Below are 13268 nucleotides of genomic sequence, written 5' to 3'. Positions count from 1 at the left end.
ACCCTATGATATTGGTTGGTTGTTTTTCTCTTATCAGAGCTTCCCTCTCCTTCTTCATCTCTCTTCCCTCCCTCCCAACTTCTCTCTCTCTGGCTTTCTTTTCCTAGGCTTCTAGGATGGTCCTGCACCTCGGCATGGAGGAGGCAGTCTTGGAACAGAGAGCACAAGAGTGCTTCCCTCAGTGGGTTAAGTCTAGAAGGGGCAACTTCTCTCTGCTCCATCTTCCTGGGACGGGACCTCTCTTCACCTCTTGCCTCTTGAACCCAGCTTTCCCCGCTGCTTAGTAGCCGGAATCACTTTGTTTTTCTCACCCCGTTCTAAGACACGGGGAGTTAGTTGAAAGAGCCTCATCTTTCAATAGGTCTGAAGCTCGTGGCCATTGGAGAGGAGTTAATTCTCATTCCCACAAGAGCCCCTATTTTGACAGCTCCCTAAGGGAAGCACAGCTTTCTGGCTTTTCCATGACCTTGGTCTCCCTGTGAGCAATTTTGAACCTGTGCAGTTGGGGTGAGAGTCTCTGGCGTGTAAAGCATTGCCCTCCAGCAGATAACCATGTGTCGTGGTACATCCTCCTGGGAGCTCGCCCCTTCAACAAGCCCTGTTGTCTTAAAAGAAGAAAAGGAAAAAAAAGTTTCCGTAGCTGAGTTCTGCCTTGTTGAAATGACTTTCAAGACACGGAGGCTGCCGCTTCTGCAGTAGGCAGCACTTTGGGATGCAGGGGGAGACTCCTCTCTGCCACATTTCAAGGCGAGCTTATTAGACGTGTGGCTGGAGGGGCCCGTGCGTCACAGAGCGGGCTAATTGGCTGCAGTGCACTCTGCCTCCAACCCATCTCCATTCTCCAATTAAACTCCCATCATCCTGTTGTCCTGGGCGACCCGCTGCTGCCTCCGATTCCATCCACATTGCTGTTTGGGTTTGGAGTGGGGATTTTTTTTTTTTTTTGATCGTCCTTCCAATGGTAACTTAATGAAACACTTTAAATACTCCATTTTTTAATTTAAACTCTTTTAATTAAAACACTTTTCATGGAACCCTCAGTCACGAGTTATTTCCCCACATCCTTCAGTACTTAATCTCAGAGCAGAATTGGAAATATCGATAGAAAGTGTAAATCATGCCCTCCTGCTGAAAGCGTTGTATCAGGTTTCGGCTCAAAAGAGCACCATTACCTTTAGCTGTCACGGATCTGTACACTTGATCGATAAACTTCAAATATTATTAGAGGTGGAGGCTTCAGAGATTTGCTCTGTTCTTTGGAGAGAGACAGAGATAAATCTTTCTTAAAAATTGACTCGAATTTGCACTCTCCGTCTTCCTGGTGAAATGCATTTCTCTTAGGCGTCCAGCAACTGCTACGGGGACAGATTTATAGGCCATGTGCTTCTTGTACTGAAAGATTTAAATGGTAAATCCTTCACATATGACTTCACAAATCATGTAAAGTTAAAAGATTTTTACCGTTTCTGTTGCTGCTGTGCTTAAATTGTAAGGTACAGCTAGTAAATCATTTTAATGGAGGTGTCGTACTTGACTCAATAAAAAAAAGACAATGGTTTAGCTTCCACTCGAAAATGTTAATGTATTAATCAACGGGAGAATAATTGTTTTTTACTACATTATAAATCTCGGGTGCCATTAGAATTTCAGCAAGGGGTGATGTAGCCACATTCCTAAATTAAAATTGTTTACACTGCCATACATCCATTCTGCATGGCCATAGCTCATTCGGGGTTCATTTTGGAGTTGTTCCCCAGCCAAACATGTCGTTCCTCAGTCGAAAGAAGACATCCCCAGGGAGTGATGCTTATAAAGGAAAATTAATTACATTGTGGAGTGTTAAATAAATAAAAGAAAAACCGTCTGTGGCAATGGACAATTATTCCTTGCTGTCTTTTTTTGAAATAGGTTTTTAGGTTTTTAGACAGAGGCTTACTCCCTCATACATCCTAAATGTAGCAGGCATGTCACTTGTCTCTAGTCCCCTAATCCTTGTTTTATCTCTAGGCAGCTGGGGCTTTTGAGCTCCTTGCTTTTCCCATGCAAATGCCTCGTGGGGAATAAGTTGTGGGGCATCTCTAGAAAGATGCTCCAGCCGCCCTTCCACAGCTCCTGTCGCTGCTTGAAGGTGCCTTTCTGAGCTCCCTTAAATAGTTAGGTCAGCCTCCTGCATAGGATCTGCAGCTGGTTACAGAGAAGGTGAACACCAAGACCAGGCCAGGATTGGACAGACTCTTTCTTCTCTCTCTGATCCCTAAGCGTGTTCACACGTGTTAGCATCCGATGCCGCTTAGGATGAAATTGCCTTGAGAGGAGAACAGGTCAATTCAGCACTGGACAGGTCCCCTCGGTGGCACTCGATCCATCTCGACTATCCTGACTCCTCCATTAAGAAAGGAAGTGACCTCTGATCCTGGAGGCAGTGTCTCCAGGGTTTCTGGTGTCTCCTAATAGACTCTACATCCCTATTCCTCTTCTGATCTCAACAGATTCTCGAGCAGGTGAAGAAGGCGCGATCAGGGCGGTGGACCACGCCGTGATTGGCGGCGTCGTGGCTGTGGTGGTGTTTGCCATGCTGTGTTTGCTCATCATTCTGGGGCGCTATTTTGCCAGACATAAAGGTAAGCCAGGGGGCCTCCTGTAAGCTTGGGCAGCCAGGAGGCCTCGTGTCACCACGGCCCCTGCCTTTGCGGGACTTGGCAAGCTTGTCCTTGAATAGGCAGTTGGGTTTCTGGGGCCACACAGCCTCTTCGATTCCTGGAACTGGGAGAGAAAAACAGAAAAAAAACAAAAATCTTAACAGCCGCTGATTAGGAAGGACTCTGAGAGTTGATGAGTAGCACTCCTTGATTTGGATTTTTCTCTAAATAAAAAGCTTTATAGGTTTGTTATTCTACAATCCATCATCGGGGATAGAGTAAAAAATATAAGGGGCTGGTGTGTGAGGTGTGGCGTGAACCCCAAAATGATAAAGAGGGTAAAAGCACCCTCATGACCTTCTGCTTTGTGGGAAATATGTGGGCTAGCCCTGTGCCCCGGCCCCCAGTGCTGGGGTAAGCTGGTCACAGTGGCTAGAATATTTCCTTGGTTTGATGTGCCTTAAAAGCCACATAAATATGTATTTTTAAAATTATCAGTGCAATTGATTTAAATTGCCATTAATCATCACACTTATCAACCATGCAGTCTAGATGGGCAATCATCTTTGCGAGCGCTCCTCCTCTCTACCCCACGCTGCTCTGAGCCTCTTCTCCCTCTCGGTAATTTATTCTTCCTTTTCTTTGTTGGCCCTGGTCTTTCTCGGGTATTTTTCTCAAGCGCTGTGCAGTGGGCTTCCGGGCCTTTCCTGTAGTATGAACTCGAGGCGCTGGCAGACTGCCGGATGGCAGACCTTGGGTTCAGGGTGGGTCCCCTGAGCACAGCAATGGAGGTCCAAGGTGCTTGAGAATCACCTTTAGAATCCAAAGTGCCCATCTCGAGTGTAAAACAGTTTGGGGCCCTCCGTACTGGGGGTTCTGCCCACGCCCAGTGCTCTGTCTACTCTGCCCACCCCCAAGAGGCAGCCTGTTTGGCGGAGAACTCCCGGCCTCTTGGTGTTAAGCTTGATAGAGCCAGGGAGGTCAGGCGAGAGAGCAGGGCTAAAGTCTGCACAATGCCTGGGAGTTGCTGGGAGGAGGGCGTACTCTACAGAGGAAAGAGGGACATGAGGGGACCGTCCGACTGTCTGCCTTCTCGGATCTGTCACTCTGAAAACGTGAAAGTTCAACAGACTTTTCTTACTTAAGAGTCTTTGCAAGCACGATACCCAACGGGAGGAGGGTGATTTGATTGTCACGGGCAGTGCCAGCTCTACCTATATTTCATGCAGAGGTGCAACCCTTGTCTTTCTCCACGTAAACTGTTGGGACTTGCTGATAAAGAGTGTCACCAGCCCCGTTAATGTTCTGTCTGTCGTCATGATAAAGTGGCTGTGCCAATTAGCAAATCCGTGAATGTGGGTCCCGGCTGGAGTGACGTCAGAAGCAGGAGTCACTCGTTTCTTAAGGCGGATCCCATGCCTTGCTTCCAGCTGTTACGACATCAAATTATTTCTCAATCTGGAACCCCACTCTGCAATGGGAGGCAGAAGAAAAATCAAATGTACTTGTGCAGGTTCAAGCACATGCTCACTAATGGACAGGCCCCAGTGCCTCCTGAAGACAGGAGGTGAGGGTTCAAATAAACAGTGTGAGATGACGGTAGAAAACCAGCAGGGCCCTAATTCATTTATTGGCTAATTGCTCTTCCTCGCTTTGGTCTCTAACCATGTACGTGCACGTATCTGGCCATTGGTCCTGGGCGTTTACTGTCAGCAGCTCTCCAGCCTCCTGCATTTTTAGCTCCCACTCACGTCTTCTTCTGCTGACATCCTCTGGTCATAATCACGGCTCTAATGTCTCATTTGCTGAATTATATCGCAGCGGTTCAGTTGGAGTGGTGCCTTTGGAACCCCCGGATCCCCATTTGTCTCACCCACCTCGCTCTCTTCTTCCAATTGTTTTTTCCCCTCTGCTGCCTGCACACCACTTCGGCTGATGATGGCCATAAAGCAAGTTGCCATCTCTGTACCACTTTACACAGCGGCCATCAGACAGTCACGGTGCTTTACCCCTTCATCTTTCAGGTACATACTTCACTCATGAAGCCAAAGGAGCCGATGACGCAGCAGACGCAGACACAGCTATAATCAATGCAGAAGGAGGACAGAACAACTCTGAAGAAAAGAAAGAGTACTTCATCTAGATCAGCCCTTTTGTTTCAATGAGGTGTCCAACTGGCCCTATTTAGATGATAAAGAGACAGTGATATTGGAACTTGCGAGAAATTCGTGTGTTTTTTTATGAATGGGTGGAAAGGTGTGAGACTGGGAAGGCTTGGGATTTGCTGTGTAAAAAAAAAAAACGAAAAGAAATGTTCTTTGAAAAGTACACTCTGCTGTTTGACACCTCTTTTTCTGATTGTTTGGTTTTTCAATTTTTATTTCTTCCTACCAAGTCAAACTTGGACGCTTGGATTTAGTTTGGATAGATTGCAGAAAATTCTGTGCCTTGTTTTTCGTTTGTTGGTTGTGTTCCTTTTTTTCTTTTCCCTCCCTCCTTTGTGCGAATTTATTTTTCCCAACAAATTTTTGGATTTTTTTTTTTTTCCCCCAAAATCTCCCATTTTGGAATTTGCCTGCTGGGATTCCTTAGAACCTTTTGACCCTCCTTAGTTTGTTATTGTTTTTCCTTTCCTCTGTTTATTTTTGAAGCTTTCTGTTCAAAATTCAGTTTCATAAAAGGAGAACCAGCACAGTTTAGATTTCATAGTTCAGAATTTAGTGTATCCATAATGCATTCTTCTCTGTTGTCGTAAAGATTTGGGTGAACAAACCATGAGAACTCTTTGCTGCTGCCCATGTTTCAAATACTTTAGAGCAGTGAAGACTAGAAACTTAGACTGTGATTCAGAAACTGTTCTGTTTGCTGTGGAACTACATTACTGTACAGGGTTATCTGCAAGTGAGGTGTGTCACAATGAGATTGAAACTGTCTTTAATTCTGTATCTGTAGACGGCTCAGTATAGATAATACCCCACGCTGTCCAGAAAGGTTTGGGGCAGAAAGGGCTCCTCCTTTTTCAGTGCCCTAAACAGACCTGACAGGTGAGGTCTGTTCCTTTTATATAAGTGGATGAATTTGAGTTGCCACAGGAGGGGAAGTAGGGAGGGGGGAAAGACAGTTCTGCTCTGGTTATTTCTGTTCCAAATGATTCCATCCACCTTTCCCAATCGGCCTTACTTCTCACTAATTTGTAGGAAAAAGCAAGTCCATGTGGTGTGCGAATGACTGAATGGGACAGGTTTTTGGTTTGTTTTTTTTTTTCTTTGTCTTTTTCTTTTTTTCCTTTGTGCTTAGTTAGGAAGGCAGTGGGATGTGGCCTGCATGTACTGTATATTACAGATATTTGTCATGCTGGGATTTCCAACTCGAATCCGTGTGAAACTTTCATTCCTTACGATTTGGCTTGACAAAGGCAGGAGGTACAAAAGAAGGGTCGGTATTGTTCTCAGACCGGTCCGCCGTCCATCTCAGTTCTCGAAAGGTCAGAGCAGAGGTGGAAAAGCAGCATGAAGGGGTTTTTCAGTTACTTAATCAAAACTCAGATGTGAGTGTTTTTATCTTTTTACCTTTCATACACTAGCCTTGGCCTCTTTCCTCAGCCTTAAGAACCATCTGCCAAAAAATTACTGATCCTCGCATGATGGCAGCCATAGTGCATAGCTACTAAAATAAGTTACCTTGAACATATCTTAGATGGGGAGCCTTGGGAAAAGGAAGAGGAGTCCAGTTACCATTGACGTTTTTTAAAGAAATGGGATTTTCATTGAAACGTCTAGGAAATCTAGAAGTAGTCCTGACGGACGAAAACTAAACTCTTACCATATGCTTTGGTAAGGCTCCAGACTCCAGAATACAGTCCCTATGGAAAGATGGCATCAAAAAAAAAAAAAAAAAAAAAAGATAGATCTATATATATATAAATATATATTATATAACATTTTCAGTGAGTAATTTTGGATTTTGCAAGGTGCATTTTTACTATTGTTACATTATGTGGAAAACTTACGCTGATTTATTTAAGGGGAAAAAGTGTCAACTCTTTGTTATTTGAAAGCGTGTTTATTTTTCTTGTTTTTATTTTAACCTTTGATAGAACCATTGCAATATGGGGGCCTTTTGGGAATGGACTGGTACGTAAAAGAAAATCCATATCGAGCAGCATTTTGTTTTCCCCTCTCCTATCCCTAGGCACTTAACCAAGACAAAAAGCCACAATGAACATCCCTTTTTCAATGAATTTTATAATGTGCAGCTCTATTCCGAGCCCTTAGCACCCATTCCGACCATAGTATAATCGTATCAAAGGGTGAGAACCATTTAGCATGTCGTTGAAAGGTTTTTTTCCAGCTGTTCTTTTTAGGAAAAAAACAAAAACAACAACAAAAAAAAAAAAAGAAAAAAAAACCCTACCATTGCTCATCGAATTGGCATCTCATTTTTGGGGACCTCCCATCTTTCTGTTCTGACAAGTGTACAGTAGTGCAGTGCTCCGATGTGACTCTATGGCTTAAAATGTCGACATGTCTCAGGTTCATGTGTTTTGATTGGTGTTTTCCGTCTCAGGTAGATTGCAAAGTGTAGGCCCCACGCATTGGAAAAATAATAATAATAATAATAATAAAACAAAGCAAAAACAGGAAATTATGGATTTTAGTTGTATATTGGTTTATGTATTTTTTTCTTAAGTATACAGTGCACTGTTTGAAATGTATTGTTGAGTATTACTTTGTACAGGTTGATCACTTTTTTTAGAGTGAAGAAAGAACAAACTTGTTTTTTGTGTTTTTTAAAGGAATATAAAATAATGAAGGATGTATAATTGATGCCAAATAAGCTTGTTCTTTAGTCACACCGACGTCTGACTTTTCCCTTTAGGCCAGTTCTGTTTTTAAGGTGTACATGAACGATGTTACGGTGTAAGAAATTCCATATCCATATGTTCCATTCGCATTTTGTATTGGTTCATGTATACCATTTTTACAAAAAAAAAAGAAAAAAAAAGAAGTACTATAAAATATCTGTCTTCTTAATAAAAAAAAATTAATGTTACAAAGTGATCCTTTCATCTCATTATGGACTTCTTACGGACGCCTCAGCCTGGGAGACGATGGGCCCCTGGTCCAACGTCCACCTTAGGACCCCACGCAGCGCCGGATACACGGGCAGTAGGTGCTCGGAGGTGCTGTTGGCCGGGCTTCTTGGAGCCACCTTTTCTTCCTCTGCTCATCCTTCCTGTTCTCGTTCTCTCCTCCCCTCTTAGTGGACAGGTGGGCCAGGTGTCTGGCATCGCGTGGGGACCCAGTGATTTTGTGCAGGTGCACCAGCTGCAGTGGCAGGCCAGCGGGGAACGGCCCCTCCGGTGATCCGTCTCCTGCCCCCACTCCCCTGTTTCCACCCACCACCCCACCCACCCCCTGTGTTGGCTGCTCCACCTGTCTCTTCCTTTGGGATTTCGTGTCTTCACAATCATCCTTCCTTCTTCATTTCAAGTACTCTCTCCTTTAACAAAAAGACAAGATCTGCAGAGGACGCGCCTGGCTACCTGCGGGAGATCGCTCTCACTTACTGTCTAGGCTGCCGGGGCTTCTGGGCCGGGTGGACCGCCTGCTTCGATCTGTCACCTTCCCCCTTGCCTTGCAGGCCCAGACGAGCAGTGACCGCACTGCACGGCGACCAATCTCTCAAATGCTCAGATCACACGTGAGCGGCCCCAGACAGCCCTTTCCCACTGCTCACCCAGCTGTGGCTGAGTCCGTCCCGCTTTTCTCTCTCTTCAGGCAGGTGACGGGGAGAGCTCAGCAGTGGGAGAAAAGGTAAGCTCTAGAAAATCCAAATGAGGCTGTGGGCCTCAATTCAGCCTCTCCCATCCCGGCCTGGCCTCTCACCTGTCTCTGTAAAAATCAGCAAATCAGACACGCGGTTATGGAGCTCCTGCTGCACGTTCAGCCTTGTGAGAAACACAGGGAAGTGGAAGGTCGTCCCTGGAGACTAACCGGGGCATCAGTGACACCCACAGGAAGACATGAATTGGTCCCCAGCCATGGGGGAGGTATCCCAAATATAATTAAGGAGGCCAGAGCGTGCCAGGGGAATTTCTTGGAGAAGGGAAACCAGGAGGCTGGAGACTGAAGACAGCGTCCTGGAGGAGCTGGGACCCCAGCTGGACGTTTAAGGATGGTTTAGTGGAAAGAGAAGGAGGTACAAACAGCATTAAGCCCAGCCAGCCTGCTGATTCGCATGGGAAGAATAAAGCAAAATCAAGGAAGGCGTGGAGGGTGGGATCAGTCTTGTGGGTGTTCTCAAAGTCCAGACAAGAGTTAAGATTCCAGAGGCCTCTCCCAGCCTCTGCCCCAGGGCAGGGAGCAGTGGGGAGCCCTGATTCATCGGCCTCTGTAAAAAGACCTGTAGTGATAGAGCCTAGAGATCAAGGGAGACTGGAGAGATCTAAGAGACTGCCTGGGTCCCTACCCCCACCCCATCATTTGCTGGCTGTGAAACCTTGGGCGAGTTCCCCCACCTACCTGGCCTTGTTTTCCTGCTCTGTAAGGGTGGGGTCACCATGTTAAGAGAGAAGTCAGGTTGGTTGGAAGTGCTTAGTGAGTAATATGCCAGATGTGGACTCAGTACCCATTACTTGTTAGTCATAATATAGGATAGAAGCAAATGGTGGTTAAAGAAAGAAGGTTACCCAAGGCTACCAAGATGCAGTTAGGACTCAAGTGGAGGGAGCTATCTGGGCTCCTATGCATGTGGACATCCCGTGCCCTTGTGAAGCTGGTCTTAGAACGTCCAAGGATCCCCTTGTCCTCACCACTCACTAGTGTAGTTATTCCAGGCCACACGGCATATGGAATGTTTAGTGTCCCACACCCACTCCCCTTGTCTGTAACAAGAGACTCCAGATTCAGCTGTGACCTGCAGAGAAGGGGGACCCAAGAAGACCTTAACTGAACTGAGGCAAATATGAGGTGGTGGTTGAGTTCCATGGGTATGCAAAGAAGGTGCCCGAAGCAGCCCACATCAGCAGGAGCTTGATACGTGGCCTGGTCCTTCCTTTGGTGTGGGAGTGAAACGGTCCTCAGTTCCTCCAGAGAGTTTTCACAAATGTTTTGGCCAGCTTGCGTTCTCCAAATACATCAACTGGAACCCTGAGGTGCTATGCGGGTGTTAATTGGTGCAATCTTTCACTGTCCCCTTGTCTACTTGCAATGTAATTCTTGCACTGCTGTGGACTTAACTCCATGGAGAAATGTTCCTTTGATTCTGCCATCCAGAGCCTTTAAACAACAGTGACAGGCAGTCACTGTGCTATAGGTGGAAGGACCCTGCTAAAGCAAAGATATTTTGGTTTTATTATAAAATCATGCCTACCTAAGACCTTTATTACACTCACACCCTTTTCTCAGGATACTAAGTACATGGCCCTTAGTCATAAAGAACTTACAGCCAAACTCCTTCAGGGTGAAATTTGTGCCAGAACAAAAGCACTTAGACGTCCTGACACTGTACAAGAGAAGGGAAAGCGACTCTTGGCCGTCGTCCAAGAGAACCTGTGGGCCAATAAATTGAAGTCAGTCGCAGGTACGTAGTAGGCACTCAGCAAGTAGTAGATCATTACAGGGAGACAGCCAAGCATCCGATTGCCTGAATCTCACTTTCCACTTAGTCTGAACAGGTCGCCAATTCTGTATTTCAATCTTGACATTTATAAGTCCATCCTCCATATAGCAGCTTTCAGATTGGACTTGCAGTAATGAGCCAGCCGGCCCTATACAACCCATTATTCTCAAGGAGCTGCTGGGACAGCATATCTGTCCTTCCCAGTGGGGGATGACATTTTGGGTAAACAGCTAAGCAAACCCTCGCCCTTGCCCACATATATTGTAAGGAGCCTTTAGAATGAGGTATGCCATATTGGAAAAATACACACCATAATCTCTGCCTTGTGCTTATCTCAAAATTGTGAAATGTGCCTCCAGTAAGAGCCACAGTATTCAACACCCCCATACCAACCCCCCAAACCCTCCACCCACCCCCCACCAACCCCCCCAACCCACACCACGTGCTGGCAAGAGGCTGATAAGCACAAGAATAATGTGAGCACCCCAAAACTTAGACTTTAAATCAAGAATCATTTTCAAGTCTTTCAACCCTCAGTTTCCAGGCAAAATCTGTTTTGTTTTTTTGTTTTTATTTTTCCTTCCTAAGTGAACATAGAATGTCTACTGCCCCTGGTGGTCAGTGCAGGAAATGCAACTGGAACCTTGCATATTGAAATATGGAATTAATTCCAGCAAGGAACTTAAAATCTACTGCTTTTTCTCTTGACACACGTACACACCCACCCTCAATTCCCATTTTACTCCCTCCTAATCCTTGGAGGTGTTGAGCTGTGGGTGGTGATTCCAGGGAAAATGAAGACTGTCACTGAGGGTGAAATCAACGCAGGACTTCAGCTGCCCTCTAGACGCGCACTGCTTACAATCATATTTCAGACATGATCATCTTAAATCTTCCTTAAGTGCTATCTTCTCAGGTTAATTAATCACCAGGCTTAAACTTGCTGTTACCAGCAGGAAGTCCATCCTGAAGTCAGCAATGTTACGATTGCATCTTCTAATACTGTTTATCCTGCATTAGTGTTTACTTAGGGGGAAAATTGATCCGTAATTGATATTTCAGTCTTCCAGAGCTGGTGTTGGAAGAGCCTAATGCAAGCCTTTAATAGCAAGCAAATATTTAAATCCCTTAATGGTTACTGAATATTGAAATGTGTGACTTTATTACTCTTTTTGGTTTGTTTCTCTGTAGTTGTGTATTTCATCGTTTAAACTTGCAACGGATGCTGGCAGGCTCCAGTCTAGCTAATCCACAAAAGCTGTTTGCCCAGACACAGCAGCCCTGATTAAAAAGTATTGCTATGGAAGGAAGCCTTCTGCACTAATCAGTCTCTGTTAGCTAGTGATGAAATTACTATCCATCTCTCTCTCTCTTTCTTTCTCTCCCTCTCTCTAGGCCTGTTTTCTCTAACCTCCTCTCCCAGAATAAAGTGATGGGGGCAGCTATAGTGTTGCAATTAGGAGCATGAATCTTTTATCGTTTGGACAAGGAAGGGAAAATGCCATTACTGTCAACTGAAATGTCCTACTTGGGTTTTTTTGCTCCTACTTCCCTGCCAAAGCCCATTGCTGCTGCTGAAAGTGTGTAACATTCACAGCTGTTCTTGATGGCTTGATTCTTAACACAGCCAGAAATGTAGCCTGGGAGATGCTTAAGACAGTTTATGGAAAATAATAGATTTCCTTGCAGAGACACCAATGCATCAAGAAGGGTTCTGAGTCACGCTAGACCCAGCCAAGATCACCAATTTTCTCCTTCTCTGGCTTCAGTAACAGTGGCTATTGCTTAAAAAAAAAAAAAAAAAAAAAAAGCCCTCTTGAATCCTCTGTTTTCCTGGTTGGTTTCTATCAGCACCCACAAGTCTCTGGCTACGGTGGCCTCTGTCTCACCACTCACCTCCAGCAGCCGTGAAATCTGACCAGAAGCAGAGCCTGCAGACGTGGAAAGGGAAGGACGATGCAGAGCAGAGAAGAACTCCCGGGGGAGCCAGCCGCTCAGAGCTGAGACTAGGTGCACCCGCGGAGCTCCAGAGACAGAGGTGGCCGTGCTGAAGGTCACAGCTATCGTCCTAGTGCAAAGGTGGGGTCTTTCCCTGTATGGCACCCCCACGTGGCCATCAGGAATGCCAAGAAGTGGCATAGGTAGTTCTGCGAATTTCAGCCATCCAGCCCCATCACCATGCTGCCTCCCAGAGCCAACCCTTAGTTAGGAACCTCTGGGAGGAAAAGCCCTCCCTTGGGCTGGTCAAGCGGGAGTAGCTTCTCCTACGCAAACATTTGGAAGGCTGCAAGGAGGAAACAGCAAACAGTGCATCACAAGGTTGCAGCTTTCAGACTGTTCCTGCAAATGCATGTCCAAAGCCATGTGTCTCTTCGCCCCAGAGTGCCTCCCCAGTCGTGCCTGCAGGAAAGGTAGAGGCCATTGGCCAGATCTCCCCCACCCTTCTGCCCGAGGTGCAGCCACAAACACCCCCAGCCGGGTTGCCGCCTCTCCCCCACTGTTTTCATTCTCAGCTTCTCCTAAATGGAAACCATTAATCATACTAAATTGTGCAATGATTCTGTGATAGGGAGAATGCTGATGGCAAAAATCATTCTCCTTTGTTGTGCCAGGCAGGCAAGAGGCAGAAGGATTAGCTCGTTGCCCTGCCTGGCTCCTTGCAAATGCTGACCATGTGTTTGCCCACGCAGCTGCCTCTGTGCACACAGCTTATTTTAGCACCGGTTCTAAGGCATCCAACTGTTGACAGAATATGAGGCGCCCAGCCACTTCTTCCTTATTCTGAGGACCGCTAGTAAACTTGTGACTGTGGGCGCTCCCAGAAGCCTTTCCAATCTCAAGAGCCCTGGATCCAGGGGGAGGCATGCTGTGGGACTCACATGCTGTGGGCCCTGTGGCAGGCCCAAGGTGGCCTCAGACAGGATGAGCTGGTGGGGTGAACGGCTCCCCCCACGCTCCTGCCAGCTGGGTTTCGGGAAGGAGCCAGGTGTGGGTACCAAGGAGGGT

General features: G+C 46.2%; 1 protein-coding gene across 2 annotated transcripts in view; it reads left to right on the top strand.

Annotated features, from left to right (window-relative positions):
* CADM1 (cell adhesion molecule 1) overlaps positions 1-7699 on the top strand; it is a 350167-nt gene extending 342468 nt beyond the window's left edge. For both annotated transcript variants that reach the window (XM_061145060.1, XM_061145059.1), the window contains 2 exons: positions 2490-2621; positions 4664-7699. In XM_061145060.1, the coding sequence (XP_061001043.1) occupies positions 2490-2621; positions 4664-4782 (251 nt within the window). In that variant the 3' untranslated portion in view covers positions 4783-7699. The remainder of the gene's footprint in view (positions 1-2489; positions 2622-4663) is intronic.
* Positions 7700-13268: the final 5569 nt, after the last annotated feature.

This window comes from Dama dama, chromosome 1, assembly GCF_033118175.1.
Source record: "Dama dama isolate Ldn47 chromosome 1, ASM3311817v1, whole genome shotgun sequence".
NCBI lineage: Eukaryota > Metazoa > Chordata > Mammalia > Artiodactyla > Cervidae > Dama > Dama dama.
The sequence above is the reverse complement of the archived record's forward strand: the minus strand, read 5'-3'. Positions and strand labels throughout refer to the sequence as shown.